Here is a 26,280-nt window from a genome sequence, read left to right as displayed (position 1 = left end):
CATTCCGACACGTCAGTCCGTGGTCCTCTACTGCTGCAATGAGGCCACGCTCAGGGTGGAGGAGCAACACCTTATATTCTGTCTGGGTAGGCTCCAACCTGATGGCATGAACATCAACTTCTCGGTAAATGCACCCCTCCCACCCCCTCACCTTCACCATTCCCCATTCCCATTTCCCTTTTTCACCTTATCTCTTTACCTGCCCATCACCTCCCTCTGATGCTCCTCCCCCTTCCTTTTCTTCCATGGCCTTCTGCCCTCTCCCATCAGATTCCCTCTCCTCCAGCCCTTTATCTCGTTCACCAATTGACTTCCCAGCTCTTTACTTCACCTCTCACCCTCTCCCCATTTCACCCATCACCTACCACCTTGCACTTCTTCCTACACTCCCCCCACCTTCTTACTCCCCTCCCCCACCTTCTTACTCCCCTCCCCCCACCTTCTTGCTCCCCTCCCCCACCTTCTTACTCATCTTTTTTCCTCCAGTCCCAGTGAAGGGTCTTGTCCCAAAATGCCAACTATTCACTCTTTTCCATCGATGCTGCCTGGCCTGCTGAGTTCCTCCAGCATTCTGTGTGTGTTGCTGACAAAATATTTCAAAGTCAGGATGGACTGTGACTTGGAGGAAAACTGGGTGTGGTGATATTCCTTTCTTTCTTTCTTTTTAAATCTTTTTATTGAGTAAGTATACAAAAAAGGTAAGCCATATAAACATTAATACAATGTTAAAGTATAATAAAATTCCAAAAGATAACAATACCAAAAAGAAAATACTACAAACAATGTAATTTAAGCATAAGAAACCAAAATAACATAATAGTATACTAGATTTTATATATATCAATGGAAAAAAAGAAAAAAAAACCCCCCAAAAAAAACCCACCGTGCAACTAACTAAAAGCAAAGCAAAGCAATGGGCTAACTTAAAACCAAACAGAGTTAAACTTAAAATCACGTCCTCAATCCCGACCTCCATTAAAACAGTGAAAAAAAAAACAAGAAGGGTAAATATTACATTAAATGAAAATATCGAATAAAAGGTCCCCAAATCTGTTCAAATTTAAATGAAGAATCATGAAGGTTACTTCTAATTTTCTCCAGATTCAAACATAAAATCGTCTGAGAAAACCAAAAAAAGGTAGTTGGAGCATTAAGCTCTTTCCAATGTTGTAAAATACATCTTTTCGCCATTAAAGTAAGAAATGCAATCATTCTACGGGGGTGATATTCCATGTACCTGTGTGGAAATTCAATAAGGCAAGTTAGAAGATGATAAGTGAACAGAGACAATGTGCAGACAAAGACCAGTCACCCAGGCTGAACGTGGCCCTTGAAAGCACAACTCCCCAATGTACAGACTTTCTGTTCAAGCCTGGGTCACAAGATCACTATGCATATCAAGACTATATAAGGATGCTAACAAATGCTTGTTGACACTAATTATTGGATTTTTTTTGTGTGTGAGCCATACTCTGCCAGAGCCTCGGTGACCACTTTTTCAAGTGGTTGTCTTGGAGGAAAGATCCTGTGAGTGGTCCCCCACGTCCTTCTCACAGCGCAGTGTTTTTTTTTATGAGGCCGAGTTGGGAGCTCGACACTCAACCCGGCACGGATGGAAAGCGTGCCCGGGAGTGGCCCGACTGGCTTCAAACTCGGGAACCTTCGCTCCGGAGTCCGGCGCTGATGTCACTGCATTGGATAGTTATCTTAATAATTCTAGAATATCATTGGCCTATAATGTGTACGTGAGAACATAAATAGGAGCAGGAGTTGGCCATCTGGCCTGTCGAGCCTGCTCCGCCATTTAATGACTGATCTGACCATGGACTCATCTCCACTTACCTGCCTTCTCCCCATAACCTTTAATTCCCCTCCTATGCAAAAGTCTATCCAATTTTGTCATAAATGTATTTACTGAGGTAGCCTCCACTGCTTCATTGGGCAGAGAATTCCACAGATTCACCAGTCTCTGGGAAAAGCAGTTCCTCCTCATCTCCATCCTAAATCTACTCCCCCGAATCTTGAGGCTCTGCCCCTTTATGTAGACATTATTGGTTATTAACGCCTGTAATATGCATTACAATTGGTAATGAAATATGCAAATGATGGGATTCAAAAGTTCACAGAGTTTCTGTCGGATCATAAAAATGGATAATTTTGAATGGAAACTTCAGAGCAGTTCAGTGACATGGGCTGAGCTGTTCTTTTGTGCTCAAGTAAATAGGGTGTGATTGATGAACGAGGGCGATGACACCAGCTCTCTTTTGCTGTTATGTGATAAGGTTGTGTGTTTTGGCACTGGTGATGGAGTAAGCAAGGTGAGTGACTGCAGGTGCGTTTTGTCTGTAACTCTCGGTTCAGCTAGCGACCCGGCCAAACTTCAGAAATCTCGTTTAGGTGGATACTGCGCAGTGTGTCCCCTGTTATAAATCAGTACCCCGAAATAACAAATAGTACACAATGTGCGATTAAACGATTGAGCTTTATAATTCTTAATTTGAATGTATGGTTAGTAAAGAAACAAAAAAAAGAAAAGGGCCCAGTCTCATGAAACAGACTAATGTGCAACGTTGGAGCTCACGGATACGGCCGTTCGTCCACCATCGACCTCCTGCGATCGTCGCGGAGCTTTGGACCCTCACTCCTAGTCCACTCCATCTGGCGGTCTACCAGCTCTCTCCATTCACGTCTTCTCTCCTCATCCCTCCCTGGCAAAAGACTGTGAAAACCTTGCTCCCAGACCCACAAGGAAGACAAACATCCCTCTCATTGGATAGCCCCACATTCCAAAGCCCTGTTATCTCTAGTCATAACCCAAACATTGCTGCTACAGAGAAACCATTACATGAGCAGTGAAACCTTACAGCACGTTACATGTAGACGGTGCACACCGCAGCCATGCCATACAGGGAATGGGAGAAGTGGTGGGTAGGGTACCAATCAATGGGCTGCTTTCTCCTGGGGGACTACGGGGTATAAATACCACCGGACTACACATACCCAGGCATCGTTCCTGAAGAAGATAGCACAAGTCTGTCATCGGGATATTGGTTATAGTCGATACCCGTAGCTGGCTGGAAGCCTAAGTTCATTATTTAAAGTAAAGTTTATTGTCATCTGAACAAGTTTATCTTTGCATAGGCACAATGACAAACTTAGTGGCAGCAGCACCACAGGCACATAGGTAAGCAGCATTCACAAGAAAAAACAAAAATTAAACTTGAATTATACTAATTTCTGCAAGAAAGAGAAAATTTGAAAAATCAAAGTCTATTTGAGTGCAAAGTAATCAAAGTGGTCATGCCGTTGCTAAACTGTAGTGACCAGAGTTTTGCGACTTGATTCAAGAACTGAATGGTTGAAGGCAAGTAGCTGTTCTTAAACCTGATGGTGCTTCTATACCTCCTGAGCAATGGTAGCTGTGAGAAGATGGCGTGATCTGGATAGTGGGTGTTTTTGATGATGGATGCTGCCTTATTGAGGCATAGATATTACCGAGGGTCGGGAGGGATGTGCCGTGATGCATTGGGCACAATGCACTACTCTGTACTACCTCTTACCTACCTGCGCATTTGAATTGGTGTACCAGACTTACCATGTGGGAAGGCGTCAGGAAGTGTGTCACTCATCACAGAATACCCAGCCCCTGGACTGCTCTTGTAGCCCAAACAACAGGAATTCTGCAGATGCTGGAAATTCAAGCAACATACATCAAAGTTGCTGGTGAACGCAGCAGGCCAGGCAGCATCTATAGGAAGAAGCGCAGTCGACGTTTCAGACGAAGTCCTGACGAAGGGTCTCGGCCTGAAACGTCGACTGCGCTTCTTCCTATAGATGCTGCCTGGCCTGCTGCGTTCACCAGCAACTTTGATGTATGTTGCTCTTGTAGCCGCTGTTTATGAGATTAGTCCAGTGAGTTTCTGGTCAATGGTGACTCTCAGGATGTTGACGTCGGGAGACCCAGGGTGGTACTTTTGGATCCTTTTGCGATCTGAAGGTTATTTGGAAGTCAAGGACAAAACATAAACCTTGTTGCTTACAATCATTCTTTTACAGAGTTACAAGAGTGGGAAGTGTACAAGAAAAAGGAACCGACGGATCAAAGGAAAGAGCAGACTAAAAATTAATCAGATCGTCTCATACTCTGACTAGAGAAAACAAAAATTTCATTGATAAACCTATAAAATAGCCAGACTCAAATGGAGTGACACCTGCTACAGACTAAGAAGTTTCTAGAAAAATACTGAAGTAACTGTATTGTAGTTACTGGAAAACCCAGTGAACAATTATATAATTATATAAATGCAAGTAAGCACGGGAAAACTAAACTAGAAGAAAAATAACAATTATAAACCCCAATCCAACATTACAACTGCAATTTGTCACTTATTAACACATCTTGAATCTTGTCTTTGACCTGCTGCTTTTGATGTGGTGTTGTGAATGGAGTTAAACATTGTGCAAGTGTTATTGAGCATCTCCACCCCCCCCCCCATGTGGTACTGTTGCTGTCACAGCTACTGGGCACCAGCGATCACCTTTCAACTGGTGATAGACAGTGCCAGGCACTGCAAATGGGAACGGTTTCAGCACGAAGGTCACTGGACCTTTCCTAGGGCCTTTTCTCAAGGTTAACAAAAAACTTCGACCTGCATCTGACTGTGAACGCTGTGCCCGTATTTAATTTGCGTTGTCTTCCTGATTCCAAGTGTTGCCCTATCAGTCTGAGCAGAAGCTGCTCTTTGATCAAACTGCTGGTAAGAGTTTTTATTCCAATACTGTTTTAAGACCTTAAAGGGTATTTCTGTCAAAGGGCTAGGAAGGGTATAATAGGCAGAATGGTCTCATACTGACTTTAAGATGCTTTTTATTTTCAGCACCGACCCATGGGCCCATGATGGTCAACGTAACCAACATCATGAAAAGCTCAGTGTTCCTCACGTGGAAGGGGCTCTCACTGGGAGAGTGCCAGGGCAGCCTGGAGAAGTACCTCATCCTCTACACAAGCAGCTGGAATCACACACACAGTAAGGACTGGAACAGCCCTGGCTGCGTGATAGCTCAAATGACTACAGTGTCCCCCACTGGGAGGGCCCACAGAACCAGACCTGAACACACTTGGCACAGTACGGCACATCCCACCATTGTGCGGCCCCCCGGGCCAGACCCAAGAACACGGTCCTCCTCCCATTCACAGTCCTGCACCACGGGTCAGATCAAGTCAAGTCAAGTCGCTTTTATTGTCATTTCAACCATAACTGCTGGTACAGTACACAGTAAAAACGAAACAACGTTCCTCCAGGACCCTGGTGCTACATGAAACAACGCAAAGCTACACTAGACTATGTGAAACAACGCAAAACTACATTCGACTTCAGGCCTACACAGGACTACATAAAATGCACAAAACAGTGCAAGACAGTACAATAATTAATAAACAAGACAATAGGCACAGTAAAGGACAAATTACAATATAATAATAAATGATGTAAATGTAAATGTAAACAATGTTTTAGCAGGAATTGAGAAAGAAATGAGTAAAAATTGCAAAGGGAGTAGAGTGGTGTTCAGATGTGTGTGTGTGTGTGTGTGCGTGTATGTGCGTTGGCGTCAGACTAGACTCTGGGAATTGAGGAGTCTAATGGCTTGGGGGAAGAAACTGTTACACAGTCTGGTCGTGAAGAGCCTGAATGTGAGAGAGTGTGCGATTGATTATATTGGACAAGTGAGCGGTGGTGTCACAGGTGGCGTGAGGAATGTGACTGAGGTGTTGCAGGAGATCCTTATGACACGGAAGCAGCCTATTGAGCCAGACAAGTCTATACCTGGTCTCAAAGCAGTTCCATGCCTCATTTATCTCCCTGTAATCCATCCCTTTAATTCCCCGACACCATCAATTCTCAACCTTCACAAGGGGAATTGACAGTGGCCAATCAAGCGACAAGCCAGCACTTCTTTGCAACGTGGGGGAAACACAGGAGTCACAGGGAGAACATCCAAACTCCACGTGTACAGCACCTGAGGGCACAATCAGACTTTGGCCCGGACGATGTACCTCAGTGACGATGTAGCCACTGTGTGCACAGACTGTGCCGATTGCAGTGAGGGGCCCTGTACTGTGCCAGTGTGAGAGACTGTATTTGTGGTGCTGTGAAGGATTATGCTACTATTTGCATAAGAGAATGGGAAGGAGAATGTCTGATCGTAGCAGGTATTAAATCAGTTGTGACCGTGCCAGTGGTTGTGTGGGCGGTGGTGTCAGTGTTTGTACGGAGGATGATGTGTGAGGGGTGGTGTTGACGTTTATGTAAGGGATGGTGTGGGGAACAGTGTAGCTGTTTGTGTGGGTAATGATGTTGGTGTTTGTGTCAGGGACGGTGTCAGTGTTCTGGAGATGGTGTTGGTGTTGGGGGCAGTGCTGGTGTTTGTGTGGGAAACAGTATCGTGGAGAATGGTGTTGATGTTTGGGGAATCGTGTTGGTGTTGGTGTGGGAGACAACGTTGCTGCTTGTGTGGATGTTGGTGTCGATATTTGTGTGGGGCTTGGGTCTGTTGTGCGAAGGAGCATACTAATGGTTGTGCGAGAGATTCTGTCAGTTACTTGTGCCTCCTCTCAGTCACTACCTCTGCTTTGTTCCCAGCTGCTTCTGTTAGTGCTTCGAAGCTGAACTACACTCTGGTCAATTTAAATGCCTCCACCCTGTACACCGTGCAAATCTGTGGTGTCACCACTGCGGGACAAGGAGCAAAGACCATCCGAACCTTCCAAACCAGGGACTTTGGTAATGTGACTGGATGCTGAGATTAACTCTGACTGATTGGCCAAAGTCTGCAAGAGATTCCTTGCACAAGTACACACACACACTATGAATGTCCTCCATGTGTTTTGTGAACCCCTTTAGATGCCCTCTGTCACCCACGTAAGTTAGAGGGTAGAACCACAAAATCGCTGTGCCAAGCCTCTCCAACACATCCCACCTTTTTTATTTTCACATTTTCCTTTTGTTTCACTCCTCATCCCCTCTCTAAACTCTTTCCAAGTCTTACCTCCTAATTATTGGATCCGTTCCCATGAAACTACTGATCACCCAGACTCCTGTCCCACCTGCACTGTAGCTGATATCTCTGGGATTCCCATCTGGGAAATCAGTCATCCCTGCCCTCTCCGTAATCCACAAGCCTGCTGCCCTTGTGAACTATCATCCCATTTCCTGCTTCTCTTCCTCCGTCAACACCCGAGGTTGTGTTGCAGCCTTCCAAATCAGGGCACTTCCTATGTATGCTCCTGCTTTTAGTTGTTCCATTGAGTTGCAACCTCTGTCAGAGATGTGAAACTGCTTCAATCAAGATTATGATGACACCCTGTGCGATTGTGAGAGAGATAGTCTGCCTCTTGACATCACTCCTGATCTGACTGCCTCTGTTGACACCATGAACATATCACCTCTCCTCCTCTATCCGGCTAGGTAGCACCATGACCTAGCTCTGGTCTTTTGAGCCCACTCATATTCAGGAGATCACCTCGTGCCATTTCTGTCCAGTGCCCTGGATCTAGAAGTGGCAGGATAGGTGTCAACAAACTCTACTATTTCCAATAAATTGTGCACGTGTTTAGCATAACTGTGACCAATTTTGGGCCCTGTATCCAATGAAAGTTCTGCTGTCCCTGGAGAGGGTCCGGTAGAGACCCACAAGAATGATATCAGGAATGAGAAGTTTATAATGTCTAATACCAGGGGGCATGCATTGAAGGTGAGAGGGGGTAGGTTCAAGGGGGATTTGAGGGGTAAGTTTTTTACTCAGTGAGTCTTGGATGCCCGGAATGCGCTGACTGGTATGGTGGTAGAGGTAAATATACTAGATACTGTTAAGAGACTTTTGGATAGGCACAGGATGTGAGGAAGATGGAAGGATATGGACATGATGTAGGTAGGAGGGGTTAGTGTTTGGGTGTTTTTGATTTGCTTTTTAGCTGGTTCAGCACAACATTGTGGGCTGAACAGCCTGTTCCTGAGCTGTACTCTTCTATGTTCTATGTTCTATAACTTCCAAGGAGCATTTGATGGCTCTGGGCTTGTCAGCGAAGCAGTTGAGAAGGATTGCATTGAAAGCTACCACCAACTCGAAGGCCTGGATATGGAGAGGGTATTTCTATTAGTAATGTGGACATAGAATCTGAAGGCACCACCTCAGAATACAGGGAAGTTCTTTTAAAATTAGGGTGAGGAATTTCTTTAGGCAGACGGTGGTGAATTTGTGGAATTCATTGCCAAGGACAGCTGTGGAAGTCAGGTCATTGGGTGTATTTAAGGCAAAGATTGATATGTTCTTGCTTGGTAAAGAGACTAAGGGTTATGGGACAACAAGGTTGAGAAAAAAAATCAAATCAGCCATGATTGAAGGGCGGAGTAGTCTTGATGGGCTGAATGGCCTAATTCTACTCCTATACAGAATCACCTTATGGTCTTGTTGTCATATATCCACCCAGATCTCCATACACCCATAGATGAATGACCACAGATAAAGGGGGTATAGAGTCTGGAGAATGGGTTGGTCCTGAGAGGGGAGTGGAGTTTCAGGAAGACATATTTATTTCATTTCTTTATTTATTGCAGTATAGCTTGGAATGGCCCCTTCCGGTCCTTCGAGCCGCGCTGACAACCCCCAATTTGACCCTAGCCTAATCATGGGGCAATTTACAGTGACCTATGAATCTACAAACTGCCACGTCTTTGGACTGTGGGAGGAAACCAGGGCTCCCGGAGGAAGCCCACGCAGTCACGGGGCGAACCTATGAACTCCTCACAGGCAGTGCCGGGAATTGAACCTGGGTCACTGGTACTGAAAAATGCTGTGCTAACCACTACACTACCATGCCAGCCAAACTCTCCCAGAATAATAGCAGAGGCGAAAGTACAGACTGAGCATAGATTCTACTGAGTTCTGAGGAATGAAAGGAGACCTGACCAAAGTATTTAAGTTGGCTACATAAGATTGATAGAGACAGAAGCTACATCCTGTGACAGAGGGAGTCCAGGACAGGGAGTTAGAACATGACCACTGGAGCACTGGACGTCAGGAAAGGCTTGCTGACACAGAGGAGAGTGGAAATTTTGGTAACCCACCCCCAGCTCCTGGGAAACTAGGAAATGAGGTTACGGCATTTAAACGTTGTGAAGCAAAGGCTGATCAGACCCTGTTGGTCTTGGGTATTAGAGATGCAGATCAGCCAGCCACAGCACCTCACTAACTCAGTCTTTTGCTGAATTATAGATCACAGTGAGTTCATAGCGATCATCGTGGCAACATCCTTCTGCGTCATGCTTGCTGTCTTCGCTGTGGTTTCTCTCTGTTACTTCAGCTACAAGAGGTACGTTGGCCACGGGGCCGAGAACACTTTGGAAATGCCAGCCAGAAACACTCGCCCCCAACTCTAATGCCAGCCAGAAACACTTGCCCCCAACTCTAATGCAGCCAGAAACACTCGCCCCCAACTCTAATGCAGCCAGAAACACTGACCCCAACTCTAATGCCAGCCAGATACACTCGCCCCCAACTCTAATGCAGCCAGAAACACTGACCCCAACTCTTATGCCAGCCAGAAACACTGACCCCAACTCTAATGCCAGCCAGAAACACTGACCCCAACTCTAATGCCAGCCAGAAACACTTGCCCCCAACTCTAATGCCAGCGGAAATACTGACCCCAACTCTAATGCCAGCCAGAAACACTGACCCCAACTCTAATGCCAGCCAGAAACACTGCCCCCAACTCTAATGCCAGCCAGAAACACTGACCCCAACTCTAATGCCAGCCAGAAACACTGACCTCTAACCTCAATGCTGGCCAGTAACGCCAACCCCAACCCCAATGCCAAACTAAAACACCAACCCCGCACCAGTCCCAACACCAATATCAATGCCAACCAGAAGAACTGACCAGGAATACCAACTCCAACACAGACTTAGAAACACAGACTCAATGATAGCCCTAACACCCACACGATCGTCATGCAGAAACACAGACCTGAAGTACCAACCCTCAACATCACCCGGAAACAGTGACCAGACTACCAGTCCCAACCAGAAACACTGACAGGTAACACAAGTAAACCCAGGCTAAAAAAAGATCAACCTCAACACTGGGCCGAGACGCTGATCACGACACTAAACCCAACATTGTCTAGAAGCACCAACATCATTGCCACCCTGGAGAAGAGAACAGAAATACCGGCCAGAACAGTCGACTACAGCACTGACCAGAAATGCCAATGGCAACACAGGCCAGAAATATAGACACTAGCACCAAACCCAGCACTAACCAGAATGACCGACTCCTTAACAAACACCAATGCTAACCAGAAACACCATACTGGAACATCATCCCCAACCATGCCACAAACAGCAGGCAAACCAGAAGCCCTGATACTGACACATTTCTTTGATTACTTTTCTAGAACTGAACGAATGGTTTGTCCCACTGTCCCGGATCCAGTCAACAGCCTTGCTGTCAAATCCATACACACATCTGACCACATCAGTGTAAGTTTTATGGTTTGTTCATTCATAGGGAATGAAGATCATGCAGTAATCTTCCCAATGTACAGTAATCTTCCTAATGTGCAGTAATCTTCACAGCGGTCCACACTGAGTTGTCTCTGTTAGCCACACCACGCCTTCAATCACAGCATCCTGTGGTTGAGGAAAAATGTATAAAGTTCACGTTGTTTATAATACTTCCCACAAGATCAGGTAATTTCCAAACTTCTGGCCTTAGGATGGAGATCTAATCTTTGATGGCCATGGCATCCTCCTTACCCAGGGTGCCCCATCCCACAGGGGAAACACATGGGGGTGTCAATAGCCCCCACCCCCACCATAGAGGCTCTTCCATTCCCTCCGCTTCACCTGGTAATCCACCCCTTCCCCATCCTCCCTCCTATCTGAAGGATTGGACAGCCTCGTCCTGGGACTCTTGGTCTCAATGCTAGTGATGGAGGGAGGCCTGTGATCACATGACGGAATCAGCTCCCCACCGGGAGATATGCCCACCCCTCTGCACCCTGCACTATTTCTAAGGATCTGAGCCTTACCTCCTATTTTCCTTCAAGGTGCATAAAGTCTTGGAAACCTCCTTCAGGACAGATCTATGCCTCTAAGTCCTTCTCCCTGATTCCTTCATTCCTGAGCTCAGTTCCTGGCTAAATTTTTAATGGTGTTCCTCTTGGCCTTGCCATGTGGTTCGTCCCTCCCTCTCCCCACACCCACTGCTTCTAGCGAATGACGATGGAGATGGGTAGCAGCATCTTCTTACAACAGTGACACCACATCCCGTGCATTGTCCAGAAGATGTGGTTGGTCCTCCCCTGGAACTGGTCTCGGAAGGGATGCACTGTGCCTGCTGTCGATGCCAGGACAAGGGTCACACCTGATGGCACTCAGAAAAGCTATACCCTTAAATTGGAGGCTGGCACAGTTGGAGGGTGGGATAATCACCGGCGATGGCCTCATTACTTCCCTACTTCCTACCGGTTATGGTGCTGGTGCTTAGGGCAGCAATGACGGTCCTCCATCTCGGTCTGTCCTTGGCCACTCAGATGTAGGAGGATTCTTCACTGTCCTTTCCTTAAAGGTTTTGTTTGACCAGTCAGGGATGTTAGCCTTGAACTGAGCACCCCCCCCCCCAAACCTGGAGGACCAGTGGACCACTCTTGGACTGGCCTCTGACCTTTGACCTGTTCGGTATGGGCGACCCTACCAAGAGCCAAAGCGTAAAGCCCCGACTCCAGCCAGAGTAGCTCTCCAGGTCATTGACGCAGACGAGCCTCCAAGCTGTGCCCATGACAAGGTTGTGGTCCGCCTGGAGGACAGAGATCTCATTGGTGGAACTCAACTGCTTTCTGTGAGCTTGACGGTGCCAGGGTCACAGGAGTGGCTGCATTGGTCACTTACTGTGAGAAGGCCCTTCTACCAGAGAGGGTGTCATGGCCACTGCTGAAGTTCAAGGTATAAAGGTAACCTTTTCTTGTCTATGACCTCGATCAGTTCATGGGTGTAGGAACAAGACACACCACAACCTCCATATGGAGTCTGGCTGATGGCCTTGTCTGAATGATAGGAACCAATAGTGTTCCTGTAGAAGGCCACCAACCTTATTATAGAGTATTTAAAGTTTTCTTCTTCTATAAGGGCAGAGCAATTGCAGGTGAAACTTAGCTAGTGATATTCCTGCCCTTGGTATGTTTGACAGTACAGCACTCTGCTGCTCAATGTAATTCCAACATGTGGTTATCCCGACAGCAATGGGAGACATGCTCTGCTGAAGAGGACGTGACAGATGTTCTCCTCGCTGTAATCAGCCTGCAGAATGACACAATCTCACCCGCTGAGCCAGCTACAGGTGATACGGTGCCCATGACAGAGGATGGTGAGTCTGCAGGCGACAGCGACTCGCTGGGCTTTGGGAGCGATTCTGCGTTTGAGTACAGGCGGCAGATGGGCTCTCCTTTGGGCCTGGAGGAGGACTGCAGCAGCGAGGCTGGTGTGGATGTGCAGAGCCCAGCGCTGGAAACCTGTCGCATTTGTCCACTTGCCCGTTTTCACTCGGGCTCTGGGCTGAACCTTAGTGGGAACATGATTTCTCTGCTGTCCATTTACAATCAGACACTCGTGGAAGAGGAGTCAGCAAGGAGCAGTGTTGACTCTTAGTGCACTGGGCACTTGCTTACCCCACCTAACCAGGACTGCAGGGCGTACAGCTTCCATCAGCAGACGTGGTGACCAGCGCCTGCCCTCCTCTGCCACTAAGTCCTCCTGAAGGCAGCTCCTGTGGTCGAACTGCGGAAGGTCTGGCCTTGCCCAGATGTGGCCAGAGGTGAGAGCATCCAGAGCTACCAATGGAGATTATCTTCACATCTGGATCCTCACCAGCCAATAACAAAGGGTTTATTTATTTGCCTGGGCTGCATTGTGACATCCAGTTTGTGAAGTCTTCCTGAGCATTGTCTGAATTTGTCTTAGCAACAGTCCGAGGCTTATTACTGTAGGGGTTATTGTGACTGGAGTACTGTATCGGCATTACAAGATGCTTACAATGTAGAAATGGGCCATTCGGGCTATCGGCTCTGTGCTAGAGTTTCTTCATCTCAGAAGAGCATCCACCTACCTCACTCCATCTCTCCCAATCATCATTTCCTTCCGTTCCTTTCTCCTTTGTATGTTTATCCAGCTTCTCACTCTACTCTTCATCTGATTGAATTTATCAGTGACTGTCCTATACAAGTGGCCCTCCTTTGATTTTTTTTTGGTACAGGTTATCTCCCTTACTCTCTGTGATAGAGTAGGAGGCCATTCAACCTGTTCAATCTTGGCAGTGCAATCCTATCCGTCCCATCTCTCTGTAGGCCTGTGGCATAGCCTCTCCTGCTTGCCCCTCAACTTCACTTCGACCTTCTTGTACCAGCTATCTCCCCTCCGTCTTCCAGTCTGGACAAGGGATATGACGCAAAATGCCGACGGTCCACTTCTCCCCAAAGATGATGCCTAACGCACTGACTTTCTCCATCATCTTGTGTGTAACCTGACTTTCACATATTTGCTTCTTGCTTAGACCAAGGCAGGGGTTTCCAATCTATTTTATACCGTGGACCAATACCATTAAGCAAGGGGTTCATGGCCACCTGGCTGGGAACCCATACAGTAAGGGTTAATTTACAGTGGCCATTTAACCAATTCAATAGACAAGGTCAAGAACATGATCCAAGAAAAGAAAGAGATGAGCTTTATTTGTCACATGTACATCGAAACATAATGGAAGTGTTCTTTTCTGTCAACAATGAACACAGTCTAAGGATGTGCTGGGAGCAGCCCCCAAGTGTCACCATGCTTCCAGCACCAGTATAGCACACCCACAACCTACTAACCCAGACGTCTTTGGAATGTGGGTGCACGGGGAGAACGTATAAAGACAGCGGCGGAAAATGAACCCGGGTCACTACCGCTGTGAAGTGTTACACTCACTGCTGTGCTACAGTGCGGCCCAAGGGTTCCTGTAATCAGCAAAAGAAAGATTTTAAATCATTATTGGTATAAACTAATTCTGTCCAATCTTGCTTTGTATCTGGAATGATAGAGCAATTTGGAAGACTCTTCAGTCCACCAAATATAGCAATCTAGTAACAATTTACACTAAACCCATTTTTCTTTTTCAAGCATTCCCATCGGCTCCATCCAGATTCTTCCAGTAACCTAGGCAATTTAGAGCAGCCAGCTGATCTATCAACCTGCACGCCTTTGGGATAAAGTTGAAAATTAGCGCATCCATAGTTTATGCACTCTTCCCAAAGATGTTCTTTTGAGAGGAGCTCCCAGGTCCTGTCGAGGTTGTGCTGAGTGTCAGGCATTTGAGATTATGGGTGTGGAGACAGTTTCCTTTGAGGAGGAGATGCCCAGTTAACCCTCTGTATCTACAAACAAAAACACATCAAATTCCTTACCCTCATTAGATCGATCTCAAACCCAACCCAATGCCAATTTGATACAATGCTGTTTGGGAAGAGACTTGAGATTTAGAGAGAAGTTCCTCAGGAAGGTGTTGCTGGGGTCTCAAGAAAGGAAGATGGAGAGATGCAGTATGGAAATGGGAGCTTTTGCTCATCAAATCCATGCAGACTAACATCCACCCACCTAATCCTACTCTAATCCCATTTGTTATCCTACCCACATTTATGTAATTGAAATTGAGACAAGCTAAGCTTAATGAAGAACATCAAATCTTTATCTAGAAAGGCTAACTGCAATTAAAGTCGATAAATGTATCCAAGGTTCATGTAGGAAGTAAGAGGTGCTATGTGCATAGTCTAACCAAACATATACAGATGTCTGAAGACCTTAACATTTCAAGCACAAGACATAGAGATACATTCAATAGCTAGAGGAGCACAGCGGCACAGCTAGTAGAATTGTTGCTCAAAACTCCAGGACGTGAATTCAGCCCTGAGCTTCCATGCTGTCTTAGTGGAGTCTGCACGTACTCCTTGTTAACCTCATGGTGCTCCAGTTTCTTCCCACATCCCAACAGCGTTATCACTTGGTAGGTTAATTATAAATTACCCCGGGTGTGCCAGTGAGGTGGAAGAATCTAGAGGGTTTGATGAGAACGTGGGAGAATTTTAAAAAATGAGATTATTACTAAGATTAATTAAAAATGGGTGTCTGCTCATTGGCAAGGACTCAATGGGCTGAAGAGCTTGTTTCTGTGCTCTGTCTCTCTATGACTCTAATTACAGACCACTCAGTTTAAGCTTGGTGGTGAAAAAAGTTCCAGAAAGAATCTTCAGAGACGGAATAAGCCATTGGATAAATGAAGAAGCCAGCATGGAACTTTTTATGAGCAAATCATGTCCAGCTGGCTTGATTTTTTTTTAAATAACTGATGGAGCGAGTCAATAAAGGAAATGTAGTTGAAGTGGTATTTATGGACTTCCAAAAGTCATTTGATAGACTGCCACATAATAGTCTTTTCATTGAGTGTCAAGGCCATAGATCAAAATGGAACACAGGAGCATGGAAAGAAAATTGGCAAAGTAGCAGGAGACAGAGTAGAGAAAGGTTGTTTTTCAAATCAGAATCAGAATCAGGTTTAATATCACTGGCATTTGTCGTGAAATTTGTTGACCGTGCAACAGCAGTAAAACACAATTAATAAATACAGAGAAAAACTAAATTGCAGTTATATCTAATAAAGTATATTAAATTGTTAAAGTAAATAAGTAGTGCAAAAATAGAAATTAAAAAAGTGAGGTAGTGTTCATGGGTTCAATGTCCATTCAAAAATCAGATGGCAGAGTATTAAAGTATTAAAGCTGTTCCTAAATCATTGAGTGGTGTCTTCAGGCTCCTGTACCTCTTTCCTAGTGGTAGCAATGAGATGAGGGCATTCCTGGGTGACGGGGGTCGTTAATGATGGATGCTGCTTTTTGAGGCTTCATACCTTGAAGATGTCCTGGACACTACAGAGGCTGGTGCTCATGATGGAGCTGACTAAGTTTACAACTCTGCAACTTACTTCAATCCTGTGTAGTGCTCCCCTTTCTCCCTGCAACCACACCCCCCACCCCGTACCAGCTGCTGATGCAGCCAGTTAGAATTTTCGAGTGTTTTTGGTAACATACCAAATGTAGAAATTTTCGACTGCTTTTGGTAACATTCCAAATCTTCTCAAGCTCCTAATGAAATATAGCCACTGTCGTGCCTTCTCTGTAGCTGCATCAATATGTTGGGTCCAGGTTAGATCCTCAGAGATGGGACGGAATAAAAAAAATAGAAATTTTTCCTAATACGTATATTTTAAGGGTTTGAAACTGAGTGGTTAGGGCACACTTTCCAAATCTACTAATGACGTAAAACTCGGGGGCATAGTGAATGGTGAAGAGGATGGTAATCGACTTTATCTAGATGTACTTAGGCTGTCTAATGGGCTGGTAAGTGGCACCTGAATTTTGATGCTGTATATTGTGAAATATTATATTTTAACAAGAGACAAAAAAAACTGGAGAGCACAATTCTAACAGGGGTACAAGACTAGAGTGATCAAGGTGTAGATGTGCATGGCTCAGTGGAAATAAAAAGGCTGATTGGGATAGAGGTTAAAAAAACAAGTGGGGTCCTTGGCTTTGTAAGCGGAGGCACAGAATGCAGAAGAAGGGAGTCATGATAAACCTTTCTCATAAAACTGTGGAAATACTGGAATGCTACCAGCAGAAGCGGTGGATGTGGGTTTGATTGCAACTTTTAAGAGAAGTTTCGACAGGTACATGGATGGGAGGGTTGCCATTGTGCTGCAGATCAGTGGGACTAGGCATAATGCAACGGGCTGAAGAGCCCGTTTCTGTGCTGGAGTGCTCCACGTTTCTACGACTCACCTAAGGAGCCTTTAGAGCAGGGGTTCCCAACCTGAGGTCCACGGACACCTTGCTTAATGGTGTTGGTCCGTGGCATAAGAAAGGTTGGGAACCCCAGCTTTAGAAGAATGTGCAGAAGAGGTTTACTAGAATGATTTCAATGGCCAGGGGCTTTAGTTGGATAGAAGCTGGGGCTGTTCTCTTGAGGACAGAGAGAGCTTTGAGGAGGTTTATGACAAGTATTTAAAATCATTGTGTAGATAGAGAGGAAATGCTACTGTTGGTTGCAAAGTGATCAGCAAAAGAAGCAGTAGTGGTTTAAGTGTTTTGACAGTAAGTGTTCAGAGAATGGAGGGCAGAGCAGGGGGGGTCAGTGTGGAAGCAGATTCAGTCGTAGCATTCAGCAGGGAGCAGAACTCATCCATGATGGGGAGGACAGTCAGGGCAAGGCGATACACAGTAGACGGTATGGTACTGAGAAAGGCAGATGAGGACTTGTCTATAGATGGTGATGCAATGGCATAGGTAAATAGGATCGTTAGAAGGCATTGGGATCCTATCCTATAATAGCAGAGTGATAGCGTAGAGGAGCTGTGGGGGACAACCCCAGCTGAAGAGTCATATGCAATTCTGGCCACCACACTATAGGTGAATGTGCCAGCGCTAGAGAGGGCACGCAGGTGATTTGCAAGGACGTTGAAGAATTGTTATGAGCCAAGGTTAACTGGATTGGGGTTGTGTATGTTACGCTGAAGAGGGATCAGGAAAGAGTTAATTGAGGAGTATAAAATCATGATATGTGTGGATGGTGTGATGTGTCCTTATAGGAGAAATGAGAACGGCCAGGGACATAAATATAAAGCTTTTAGTCAAAGGATTTGATGGGACTGGAGGAAAAATAATGTTCAAAATGGTAGGGCTCTGGGATTCTCCTCCTGAAAGCATGGTGGGGTAGAAACCCTCATCACCTTTGAAAGGTATGAGAATGAGCACCTGAAAAGCCCTCACCTAGAGAGTACGGACCAAAGCAGTGAAGAAGGATAAGGCTGGATAGCCCTTTCAATGAGCCCAGCTATGATGGACTGAATGATCTACTTCTATGCTGTTAGCTTCTATATCAGTCTCTATCTTGATGTATCTATTCCTTATGTTTGCTTACCTCTATACATCTTCCCCTACATTAATCTATCATACATGGTCAACAAGACACAACACTCACTTATTCCACTGGAGTAAATGGGATTATGTTCCCAAGTCACAAAGTGCTGCCAATTTCTTGAAGTATCGCGCCCCTTCTCTATAGTGGTTGACACATTTCACTTGTAGACAGTTCCATACCCTTTGTCTCTGGTATTTATGAATGTACAGACCTGGAAACAGTTAGGGCATTTCCCATGGAAATTCCCACCTCTTATTTCAACCTCATTATGGAACTTCATATTTTTATCTAAAAGGCCAACTTTTTGCTCTATTTTTGGTATTTTCAGGATTAATTTTTTTTAAAAATTAAGAAAGAAATAAATACAAGTATTATATTTTAACATGTATAATTTTTATTGAAGTGAGTGAACCACCTAAGTATTTGCATGCCTCTGCATTTGATATTTCAGTCAACATTCTGCGGGTTATTTCGAACTAGATCAAGCTCCCCATAAGACTTGAACATTATATATGATGAAGCAAATTATGGTTCGAGAAATGTCACAATTCTCGGAAAGTATGAATCAATTTAGTTTGCAACAGAAAGTAAAAATGAAAAGCTTAGAAGAAGTATTCATTTAAAGTCATGGAATCAGCAATATGGCAAGGTTTGTGGTTTGGCCTAGTTAACAACTACAGCTGATCAGCAGGTCTCTTAACCCGCATTATCTCACACCTAAATCTGTTGATCGCTCCCTCTATCTCTCTCGAATTAATACATCCCTTCCTATATATAACCAGGTGAAAATGTGGCACGTCAGCCCTTTTGATCTGACCCATGCTGTGGGGGAAGTTCTTGCAATCTATAACTAAGTAAGGAGTGACCCTGCCTTTGGAGAGATTTGAGGGATTTGAGAGAGTCAACCTGGATTTGTAAAGGAGAGGAAATCATAAACACGAGATTCTGCAGGTACTGGAAATCCAGGATAACGCACACGCAAAATGCTGGAGGAATTCATCTGGTCAGGCAGCATCTATGGAGAGGAATGAAGAGCTGACGTTTCAAACCTTCATGAGGCCTGATGAAGGGTCTCAGACCAAAATGTCAACTCTTTATTCTTCTCCATAGATGCTGCCTGACCTGCTGAGTTCCTCCAGCATCTTGTGCATGTTACTCTGGATTGCCGGCATCTGCAACATCTCTCCTGTTTATGATTTCCCGCCCTTTACATTTTGACTGTGTTGGTTTGTAAAGGGGATGGTTATCTAGCAATTGAGAAAGATACTAATGTCGTGGGAAATGAGATGTAGTCTACAATAGAGCACAGGACCCAGTCTACACCCTACGAGAATCAACTCTGTGTTGAGTTCAGGTTGGATTTTAATTTTATATCCTAATTGACAGGCACTTCCAGGAAGCTCCAGAATAAACCTCCACGTGAGAGTGTCCAGATAACATACTGTAAAAGAATGCAAGATTAAAGGTGTATTATAGACCTGTCTCACAGATTGGCAGAATGCCGGGAGAAAGTGTGGCATAGTGCCCTGCCCTATTAGAGTGCCAGTGGCCTGGGTTCAATTCAGCTGCTGCCTGTAAGGAGTTTGTTTGTTCTCCCCGTGTCTGCGTGGTTTTCTGCCGGGTGTTCCAGTTTCATTTCACACTTCCAGACGTACAGGTTAGTAGGTAAGTTGCTCACATGGGCGTAATTGGGTGGCACGGGCTCATTGGACCTGAAAGTCCTGTTAACTGTACTGTATCTTTAAATAAATAAAGTAAACAAACAAACAGATAAATAAATAGTTTTGAAACTGGATTGGGTATTGTGCAATTTTTTGTTCGGTTCTGTGCAAATCAAAGTTTAATTGAAAAGATCTTAAAGGCAAATCAGAGACTTACCATACTTTCAACAAAGTCTGTGACTTTACCTCTGCATTCGCCATGTAACTGGCAGACAAACGGGTAGAGGCGCCTAGATTTGTATACTGTGCTGTCCCTCTTTTTCCCTGTCTCTTTAACTCATTTGGCCTTTTTCTCTTCTTCCTCATCATGTACATCTCATTTTCCCTCTTCCATCTTTAATTCCCTGTCAATGTTACTCTTGTTCCCACCCTCGTTCCTTGATTCTGGGACGCCCCGACTCTGGAGCACACTATCTCAGGCAGAGCCCAGATCTGCGACATCCCAACACAAAAAACATTTACTACATAAGCCCCAGTTCTCGGGCATTTGAGGATACTCTTGACTCTGGGAAACCTTGAATCAAGGACAAGAAGGATTAGATTAGATTTTGAGGACACGCAGTCCTCTTTTATTGTCATTTAGTAATGTATGCATCAAGAAATGATACAATGTTTTTCCAGAATGATATCACAGAAACACGTGACAAACTGACTTAAAAACTGACAAAAGCCACATAATTATAACATATAGTTACGACTGTGCAAAGCAATACCGTAATTTGATAAAGAACAGACCATGGGCACGGTAAAAGTCTCAAAGTCTCTTGAAAGTCCCATCATCTCACGTAGACGGTGAACCTCCAGCGGCGCAAACTTGCCGATGCAGCATCCTGGAAGAATCCGACCACAGTCCGACCCCAAGTCCGTCTGAAAACTCCGAGCCTCCAACCAGCTCTCCGACAGCGACCACTGAGCACCATCTGTGCCAAGCGCTTCGACCCCGACCACTGCCCCGACAACAGGCAATAGGCAAAGTGGAGGATTTGGGGCCTTCCCCTCTGGAGATTCTCGATCGCACAGTAGCAGCGGTAGCAAAGCGGGCATTTCAGAAGTTTCTCCAGGTGTTCCTCCGTGCTTCTTATGGCTGTCTCCATCAAATCAGGATTGTGCACGGAGAATATCGATATCATTCGGAACGGCCACGCGCACTGCGCCGCGCCGCCATCTTCTCCTCCCTCCTTTCGAATCTGGAACATTCTGTCTTAGGAACAAGTCATCTGGAAAGTGTACTCACTGGGCCACCACATTCTGACACATCTCAACTCCGGGATACACCAATTCTAGCGCATCGGCATTCTGGGCTACCCTGGCCATAGCACATAAGCAATGACCACAGGAAATCTTGTAGTCTGGGACACTTTTGATCTTCAAGAGTCACGGAGTCAGAGAGCACAGTAACACCATGCCTATTGAGTACCCACTTATACTGAAGAGAGACCCAAGAGATTACAGATGCTGGAATCTGGAGCAACAAATAATTTGCTGGAAGAAATAAGCAGGTCAAATAGCATCTATGGGAGGGAAGGAATCAAGTCCTGATGCAGGATTTTGTTGGTCAGAAAGATCTATATTCTATAAATCAGTGAATTCGAATGAATCAAGGACAGTGGAAGCAGATAGAGTAATTGTCTTTGTTCTTGCCGCACGCTTGGGGATGGAGGCTGCCATTTTGTGAAGACACTCTATTCTCCATTTTGTGAGCTTGACATGCTGGGCTTGATCAATGTTTTAAAGAAGACACAGTGGCACTTCAGGTAACCTGCTGGACTGGAGATCATTTCCAAATAAGAAGTTATTTGTGAGAAGTTCTTTGGTTGGACATAATGTGCAGGTTTGTGAATATTGGGGTTGGTGCCTGCCTGGAGTGATTTGAGCCGGTTACTGAAGAGAACAAAGAGCCATAAATTACCAATTGTCACTTGCTGACAAGAGGGCAATAAATGGATGCTGGCTTGGAGCAGAGCCAATAACAAGGTGCTAAAGGTCAGACACATGACCTGTGGCCAATGAAACTGGAATACAATATTTGAATTGATAAGGAATGGATATGAAAGTGGACGCTTCGTGTGTGCTGGCAGCGGTAACTTCGAAGAACAACCATCACAGTTACAAGCGTGAGCAACCCTGTGTGAAAGACATGGAGAGTGAATCGGGACTACGAGGAACGCCTGGCCAGCGAAGACTCCCTTTGCCCAGGTAAAACCTTTGATATTCTTTGACTATTCAGGAGAGTCAGGGATACTTAGCGGGTGTGCACACAAGGTATGAATTCACGTACTTGTTAGTTTAAACAATAAAAGTACTTGTCAGTAAATACAGATCTCTCCGTGCCTCACTGGTCATTGTTATAAGAGGTAATTCTGACAACAATTTCAACCTGAAATTTTGAAAATTCATTTTCTTCCACAGATGCTGCTTGACCTGCAGAGTTCTTCCAGCACTGTTTGTTGCCTCATTTATACTAATCTCATTTAGCAACATATAACCTCTCTGCCTTGGTAGTTCCTGAGATTCTGAGACTGTGGTCTGGAGCATGCTGTTTCAAGCAGAGCCCAGTTCAGGGTCATCCCAAACTAAGGAAATAAAACCCTAGTTTTGGAACATTTGAGCCACTCAGGCAGGGTGTACCAAACAGCAACCACTCTCAAGGTGAAGTTGCTTCTTTTCCCCCAGATGTCTGACGTGATACCCTGGGGCTGCAATGGTCTCGGGACATAACTAGAGTAGATAATAGGAAACTATTATCCATAGCAGAGATGTCGAAACTAGATGGGATAGGTTAGGGTAAGGGGAAATAGTCTGAAGGGGATTTGAGGAATTCTATCTGTCATAAACACAAGGGATTCTGCAGATGCGGGAGATCCAGAAGAACAAGCACAAAATGCTGGAGGAACTCAGTGGGTCAGGTGGAGGGAAATAAACAGTGGTATTTCGGGTAGAGTCTTGACTCCTCCATAGATGCTGCCTGATCTGCTGAGTTCCTCCAGCACTGTGTGTGTGAATTCTATCTGTTTCTCTTTATAATTTGACTTTCTCTGTTTCACACTCTTTCACTCCCATTTTTTCTCTCCCTCTCTCCTACACTCCTTCTCTGTCTCTACCCCGTCTCCTTATCTTGCTGTTTCCGTTTTTATCTCTATCTCTGACGCGTGCAGGTGAAATAATTCCGTGGGGCACACCCTTCAGTTCCTGACGGTTGAATGCTTTGTGTGGCAGCCAATGTTCGATTGTTCCTCCTTTACGCAAGCACAACCCAAGTCACGTCATTCGCACACTGCTGCCCTAACGGAATGCTTGAGGGCTCCACTGCAGACTCACGGTGACTTGCATTGTCAGAGCAGACTCTCAGCGAGTTATTCTCAATCACCTTCCGTTAAACACCTGAGAGTGAAACCACTTCAGAGCTTTGGAGCGAGGCTGGCTGCTCTGCCGCTGGCACTTTGCCTGGGACCAGCTAATCACTGCGGGACAAATGCACAGGAAGGGTGAGATAGTTGCACCATGAATCCTGAACAGCATTGCTTTGAAATAAATTCTCATGGTCTGATGCCAGCCAATGTCTCAAGTGAGGCAGCCACATACACCACAGTCTACGGGTCTGTCAGGCAGTTTACAAACACACAAGTCCATTGGGCAGGACCAGGTGGAGGCCATTCAGTCCCATGAACCTGCTAAGCACGACCAGGAGGAAGTCAGCCAACACCCTGAACCTGTTGAATGGGGATGTCGGGAGGCCATTCAGCACCTCAATCACCAGATATACATGGGACCACAGGACCGACACATGGGGAGAGACTAAATTGACTAAGTCTGCATCGTCTTCAGGAAGGTGAGAGGGGGCATAGAATGGAAAATTACAAAGTTCCAAAGGGGCTAGACAGATTGGTGGAGGGGTTTGGAATAAGGGGTCATGGCATCATGAAATCTATTTACCGAATGGATGATGAACTTCTGTAAACTGCTACCACGGAGAGCTGTGAAGGCCAAGACACTGAATCTGTCAGGAAAGAGATGGATACATTTCTTGAGGCAAAGGACATCAAGGGGAATGACCAGAGTGTGGGAATGCAGTGTTGAGAAACTGCCATAGTGTCAAATGGCCATAAAGACCACTCCTGTTCCTACCAAAGTTGTGACAGAAGAACAACAGCAGGCCATTCAGCCCATCAAGTCTAGTACATGAGTACAAGCAATTAAGCCTCAGAGACTCGTTGCACCATTTAATCACTCCATGGGTAATCTGCAGGATATGAGCTGAGATACTGCTGGATTCTGGCCACAGTCTGCAGTGACCATTAGGTACAGGTGTGGTGTTAAGCAAATGGAAGGTTTCAAACATAGCCAGCCGTTCAAAAAAATTAAAGGAATGAAATAAACTCCACAGTTACAGCTCAGGTACACTTAGCATCAGGGAACCTCTAGACTTATTAATCAGTGCTTGGAAGATCATGAGAGAAAAAAAAGGCACTGTTGGAAGTGGTGATTTTGATCCGGAGGTTCTTTGGAAGTCAAGAATGAGACATAAAACTTGGTGCTTACTGTCATTATATTAAGTGTTACTGTACAAGAACAAAGAAAAAGTTGTGGTTGTCTCACACTCAGACTAGAGATAAGCACATTCCATTGATAAGACGTAACCTATGAAATAGTCAGATTCATGTGGCATGATACCCATTGCAGAAAAACAAAGAAGCCTCTAGAAAGTACAGAATCAGCAATACTACCATTACAAGAAAATTCAGTCCTGCCGAAGGGTTTTGGCCAGAAGCGTCGACTGTACTCTTTTCCATAGATGCTGCCTGGCCTGCTGAGTTCCTCCAGCATTTTGTGTGTGTTGCTCGGATTTCCAGCATCTGCAGATTTTCTCTTGTTTGCGATTGGATGACTGTACTAGAAAATTCACTGAATTACATGTATATAGGTGATTATGTAAAAGATTATAAACAAGCATAGGAATGTTAAACGACAAGAAAAATTGTAATGCTACATCCTTATCCAACAGCACTGAATCTATTGAAAGGAAATTATGTCTTGAGTAATTTGATTAAATACTTTGAGGATTTATCAGAGAGAACTGACAAAGTATTGCTATTAAAGTGATTCAAAGAGTACTTGTTAAAACCAAACACAATACATTTGTTGAAAGAATCAAAGCCCGTGGAATGTAAATGCCACAAGGCTTGGAAATGCGATGAGGGAGGATTGCACAAAATTATAGTTCAGTCGGCTGAATGGGCAGACACAGATGAAATCTGACACAGGAAAGTGTAAAGTGATAACAATCAGACCAAAAGTAAGTTGAGACAATATCGACTAATTGGTTCATATTTAAAGCATGTGTAGGGACACGGGATCCAGTAACATTACATTAATCCTCGAAAGTGAAGAGCAGGTTTAGTGAATGATTAGTGGAGAATACTGTAGGATTAATAAGCAGACGTGTAGCATATAAAAGCAGAAGTTATGTTAAACCTGCTCAAAACACTGATGAAACCACAACTAGAGAGTGGCGTCCAATTTGGGTCACCGCCCTTTAAGAAGGATGAGAAGGTCACAGAGGCACAGGAAAGATGAAGTAGAATGGTTCCGGGGTGGACAGTTCACAGCTACAAGGTGAGACAGGAGGGGCTGGAGGAACTCAGCAGGCCAGGCAGCATCTATGGAAAAGAGTACAGTGGATATTTCGGGCCGAGACCCTTCAGCAGGAATTGGGGTTGATTTCCATGGTGCAAAGACGGTCACCAGGAGATTTGACACACTGGAGGGCTTGCCCACAGAAGCAATTTGGATGAAGCTCCAAAATAAGAGTGGTGCAATTACTTTGATGGTATTAATGTATAAACCCTCCAACAGTCACCGAGATGGGAAAGAACTGATTTGCAGATAGATTATGGAATGGTGCAGGAACAACAGTGTTGTCATAGTGGGTGACTTTAAGTTCCCCAGTATGGATTGGAAGTTCCTGAATACAAGAGTTTAGATGGGATGGGATTTCTTCAGTGCATCCAAGAGGGGTTCTTGAAATAGTACAGAGTCCAATAAGAGGACAAAGAATACTGGAACTGGTTTTGGGAAATGAGCCTGGCCAGGTGACACATTTGATAGTTGATGAAAATTTTGGGAATAGTAATCACAACTCGTTACATTATAAGATAGTTAAGTTTATTCATTCATTTGTTTGGTTATTTATTTATTGAGATACATTATGGAATAGTCTCTTCCGGCCCTTCGAGCCACACCACCCAGCAACCCCTGTTTTAACCCTAATCACGGGACGATTTACAATGACCAATTAACCTATCAACCGGAAGGTCCTTGGACCTGGGGAGGCGACCCATGCAAACTCCTTACAGACAGCGACGGGAATTGAACCTAGGCCCCTGGTTCTGCAGAACGTTGTGTTAACTACTACGCCACCACACCACCCTATGTGTAAAGATAAAATCAAATCTTGCGGGAAGCTATCAAATTGGGGGAGGGTTGATTATGACAGGATGAA

General features: G+C 45.0%; 1 protein-coding gene across 1 annotated transcript in view; it reads left to right on the top strand.

The window, feature by feature from the left end:
* Positions 1–14,526, top strand: part of LOC134337381 (uncharacterized) — a 42,719-nt gene extending 28,193 nt beyond the window's left edge. The window contains exons 12-16 of the mRNA XM_063032345.1: positions 4,878–5,027; positions 6,642–6,782; positions 9,274–9,370; positions 10,458–10,542; positions 12,301–14,526. Of these exons, the coding sequence (XP_062888415.1) occupies positions 4,878–5,027; positions 6,642–6,782; positions 9,274–9,370; positions 10,458–10,542; positions 12,301–12,708 (881 nt within the window). The 3' untranslated portion in view covers positions 12,709–14,526. The remainder of the gene's footprint in view (positions 1–4,877; positions 5,028–6,641; positions 6,783–9,273; positions 9,371–10,457; positions 10,543–12,300) is intronic.
* The last annotated feature ends 11,754 nt before the right edge of the window (positions 14,527–26,280 follow it).

This window comes from Mobula hypostoma, chromosome 24 (genome assembly GCF_963921235.1).
Source record: "Mobula hypostoma chromosome 24, sMobHyp1.1, whole genome shotgun sequence".
NCBI classification, from domain to species: domain Eukaryota; kingdom Metazoa; phylum Chordata; class Chondrichthyes; order Myliobatiformes; family Myliobatidae; genus Mobula; species Mobula hypostoma.
This window is presented reverse-complemented; position numbering and strand designations above follow the sequence as displayed.